At 42.5% G+C, this 4,687-nt stretch overlaps 1 protein-coding gene across 1 annotated transcript; it reads right to left on the reverse strand.

Annotated features, from left to right (window-relative positions):
• Positions 1–2,756: 2,756 nt before the first annotated feature.
• LOC132546507 (uncharacterized) lies at positions 2,757–3,938 on the reverse strand. The gene is made up of 2 exons (XM_060210228.1): positions 3,695–3,938; positions 2,757–3,649 (listed from the first exon to the last, which is right to left on the reverse strand). The coding sequence occupies exons 1-2, from the start codon at positions 3,936–3,938 to the stop codon at positions 2,757–2,759; spliced, it is 1,137 nt and encodes a 378-aa protein (XP_060066211.1).
• Positions 3,939–4,687: the final 749 nt, after the last annotated feature.

Below are 4,687 nucleotides of genomic sequence, written 5' to 3' on the forward strand. Positions count from 1 at the left end.
TACCACATCTTTCTCTAGACCAGGCCAGTAAAAGCGCTGTCTAGCCAACCAAAGCGTTCGGTCCTTACCCTGGTGACCCACGTCATCGTGGACCCCCTTCAAGGCCTGGGCTCTGTATGCTGGTGGTACCAACAACTGCTTGACCTGAGTACCATCCACAGTAGCTGTCCTAAAAAGAACACCTTGGTCCAAAGAGATGCGCCGGCGTTCCCTGAGATACTTGCGTACCTCAGGCGGCTCATTCTTTGCCACTTCTCCCCCTGGGAAAAGGTCGCTACTGAATAAAGTACAAAGTCTAGCTAGAGCAGGATCTTTCCTCTGCTCCAAAGCCCAATCAACTTTACCAACCTCTGTGCCTGAACCCACAACCTCCCCGGCCGAAGGAGGAGTGGCCTCAACTGACACTGAGGCAATCAACGGTACCGAGACCAAGGCTGACTGACAAATTGCCTTTACAGCATCTGAGAATAGTTGTGGTTGACGCGACAAACTATCAGCATCAGTATTCAACTTCCCCGATCTATAGGAGATTGTGAAATCATACGCTGCCAGAGCAGCTACCCAACGGTGGCTCGTGGCATCTAACTTTGCCGTTGTGAGGACGTAAGTTAAAGGATTGTTATCGGTGATCACTTCAAATGACGTACCATACAGATAGTCATGAAATTTATCCGTGACCGCCCATTTGAGAGCCAAGAATTCAAGCTTGTGAGCAGGATAATTCTTTTCGCTAGGTCTAAGCCCACGGCTAGCGTATGCTATAACAACTTTTTGACCCTGTTGGACTTGATAAAGAACAGCACCTAAGCCAGACCCACATGCATCTGTATGCACCACAAATGGTTGGGAGTAATCAGCATAGCCCAGCACTGGGGGACTAACCATTTTGCTCTTAATGGTGTCAAATGCTTCCTGCTGTGCTTCATCCCAGGTCCACTTAGCTGGAACTGTTACTTTTGTGCGAAGGTTTTCCTTGGCTTTCTTCGTAGTGCCATGACCTTTCAACAAAGAGTTGAGAGGTTGAACTATCTTAGCATAGTCCTTTACAAACCTTCGGTAGTATCCAACAAACCCTAGGAACTGTCGAAGCTCCTTGATGTTTTTGGGTTCAGGCCAATTCTCTACAACTGAGATTTTATCAGGATCTGTACTGATCCCCTTTTCTGACACTATATGCCCTAGGTAGGATACGGAGGTCTTGAATAACTCACACTTGTATGGTTTTAGTTTCAAGTTATGCTCCTCTAACTTAGCAAAGACTGATTGTAACCTGCGTAAGTGTTCATCAAAGGTTTTGGAGAAAATGAGTATGTCGTCAATGAAGACCAGACATTCTCTGAGATTCAAGTCACCCATGCATTTCTCCATTAATCTTTGAAATGTAGCAGGAGCATTAGTGAGTCCAAATCCCATTCTATTACACTCATAGAACCCGAGATTTCCCACAGAGAAGGCAGTCTTATGCTTATCCTCCTCCTCCATCTCCACTTGCCAGTATCCTGACCTCAGGTCTAGTTTTGAAAAATACTTAGACCCACTCAACGTGTCTATAACATCATCAAACCTAGGGAGCATATAGGCGTCTTTCTTGGTACGAGAGTTCAACATTCTGTAATCGATACAGAACCTAAGCGAACCGTCTTTCTTTCGCACTAATACTATGTTCGAGGAAAAGGGGCTATTTGATTCCCGTATAACGCCAATGTCTAACATGTCCTTAACATGTTGGCGTACCTCCTCAAACATAGCAGGTGGAACTCTACGATATGGTTGCTTAAAAGGTTTTTCATCAAACAACTCAATCCTATGTTTGGTAATACTGGTACTTCCTAAGTCACTTGGGTTCTTTGAGAACACATGACTCCAGTTACTGAGAGTCTGACTGACTTCAGTTAGCTGGTCAGTACTCAAATTGTCTCTATCAATAACTACACCCAACTCCTCAGGTTGTGATTGAGGGACAACACTCTTTACATCCGATGCTAGGTTATCTACTATTTGTACACTCTGGACTTTACATAAATCAGATCTAGGTCTGATCGATATAGCCTTGGCGGTTATATTGCAGATCTTAACATGAAGTCTAGCGACACTTGAACTTTGGTTCATATTAACCACTCTAGGATAAACAGTATAATTAAGATTGTCCAGAGATAAGTTCTCAGTAACAACCTGGTTAATTGCGGGATCAAAACCCCTAACTAAACCATCAACAACCACTGACTCAAAGGGTTGTACCCTAATAGGTTTCCTGTTTATGGACTTGACCACAAATTGATCACAGTGGATACTGTCCATGGCCAGTTGCCATGCTGAAGGAATACTTTCACATAATCCTTCATCAACCAGGTTCTTACACTGCTTTATTACATTTGTTCCTACTATAACAGGACAATTTCCATTGTGCTCAGTATTTGGAACCACAAGCACTGGAACGGGCATATTGAAATTGTCACAAAAAGGTAGAGTAAAAGTACACTCAATATAACCAAGATACTTTAATCTTGAACCATCAGCCACAGAGACTTCAAGTCCCAATGACTCCAAACTGTGAAGTTCTGGTTGAGGTTTTAAGGACTCAAACCCTTTCTGTGATATAGTAGTTACCATAGATCCACTATCTATTAGTGCCCTGAACTCCTTTTTGTCCAGATAAATAGTGCTCTCATTTGAGACACCTACTAGTCTATCAATTAAATTGACTTGGCCTTTAACACTAGCATCTGAGGTCACTACGCGGCCACCCGTAGAGACCCCTACTCTTTTGGGTTTTTACCCTGACCTTGGCTCTTATTTTCACCTTGACCTTTCTTTTGACCTTGGCCCTGTTTTTGACCTTGACCTTGTTGTTGACCTTGACCTTGACCCTTAGAGTTGTTACCGTAGTAACCCTTCTTTTTGAAACTATTCCCTTTCTTACCATCGTCACTTGAACTTTTCCCTAAACTATCAAGCTTGTTCAAAACCAGCTGCATTTGTGCCTTCATATCCTTTTCCAAGGACTGAAACCTCTGTTCTAGTGATTGACCATCAGACACCGACTCAGTGGTAACCGACTGCTGTCGGGCCTTTACCTTCGAAGAAGAAGTTGTAGAAGGTTTGATGTTATTAGAGCCACTAGCTGTATCTTGTAAGCTCAACTCTTTCTCCACTCTTCTAATTTCCCTAAGCAACAGGTCAAAATCTTTAATAGTGTCATACTTATGCCTAGTCTGACTCTTTAATCTATCCGAAGACAACGAAGTCCAAAACTTATGCCGTAGCAACTCGCTCTTTGAATACCTATCCAAATAGCCATGCTCAACAGCTACATGTAGCATTGACTCCAGACGACAGCCAAAATCTGTGACTGACTCATCTGGTTTTTGACAAGAATTAAAAAATTCTTGCATAATCATGCCATTTGTACTGATGTCTCCAAATAAATTATCCAATTTGGAGAGGACTAATGTCAAATCTGGACTATTCCCTAATGACATAAGCATTCGTCGCGCTGTACCACGCAACGACCTACGAATGGACTGAGCCAAAACACTATCTGAAATGTCTGGGTCATCTGTGAGGCACTGCACCTCAAAACGCCATTCCCTATAGGTCACGTCTCCTTTAATAGGAGGCTCTTCTCCAGAAAATGGAGGTATCTTGGGTACTTCTGGGGCCTTAACCAACAAACTATCATGATGAGACCTGCGACTAGCCTGATAGCTAAGCTGTCCACGGTCGGCCTCATATTCATCCTCAAACCTACCAACATGAGGAGTACTCGTCTTAATGAAACCCTCCCCAAAACCTGGAAGTTTTTCCTTTTTGGGTGTTATATTGAATTTACCCGTGGCACTCAGGACCTTGATCATTTCCATCTCTGCCTGAGATATATTGTGTAGGTCACTGGTGCTGGGTTCATTATCTAGGTCACCTGGCGTAGCTTTAGAAGCCATAACAGATCAAAGTACAACTTATATAAAATATACAAGTAAAATTTATCCACTATAAAATATATATACAATGGCAATATACCTACACTCAAAACTAGCAAATGATGACTCGAGTTAACCAAGTGATTGGGAAGTTCCCCTACCTACAAGGCACTCGGTATCGGGTACCAGCATTGAGTGACGCAGTACATGACACCACCTAGCAAAATATGTACCTAAAAATAGCAACTACACATATATAGGTGTAAACTGTATGTAAGTGGTTACACACACACAGCCAAAATGGATACAACAATTTTTTTTCAACCAGCAGCGTGCTAGAATAGCTCCTGGGTGAATTCCATCTTTATACAATTTCAAATTAACCGAAACCCTGTAGTTTTCCTGATTTTTGGCTTTCCTATAACGAAGTAGGTCAACCCTTAAAGAAGGAGAGGTAACTCCCAAGTCATAGTTTACAGACTTTAGGAAATCATTCAAAAAACACAACTTTTCCCTAAGACTGGCTTCCTGACTCTTAAACGACTCAGGATCAGTATGACCTTTGGATCGGTTCCACTCTATTATGGAATAGGGAGGAATTTCCACAAAAATCAAACTAACCGAGGAAAAAGAAGAAATGAATTTCCTAAAACTTGTAATGTAATGCACTAAATAGGAATGGGCACTTTCACAGGTCACATGACGCAACTCAATGAAAGGTCCTCGCTTGACAGTCAAATCACAGGTACCAAGCCAAACGTACAGAGTAA

This window comes from Ylistrum balloti, unplaced genomic scaffold, assembly GCF_031769215.1.
Source record: "Ylistrum balloti isolate Yb309-2 unplaced genomic scaffold, AGI_CSIRO_Ybal_v1 Utg369606, whole genome shotgun sequence".
Taxonomy (NCBI): Eukaryota; Metazoa; Mollusca; class Bivalvia; order Pectinida; family Pectinidae; genus Ylistrum; species Ylistrum balloti.

Excerpts from the sequence above, each read along its gene's own strand:
- LOC132546507 (XM_060210228.1), bottom strand. The coding sequence starts at position 3,938 with ATGGCTTCTAAAGCTACGCCAGGTGACCTAGATAATGAACCCAGCACC. Across the intron at positions 3,650-3,694 it reads ACAGCTTAGCTATCAGGCTA|TACCCAAGATACCTCCATTT; the intron begins GTCGCAGGTCTC and ends AGGCCCCAGAAG.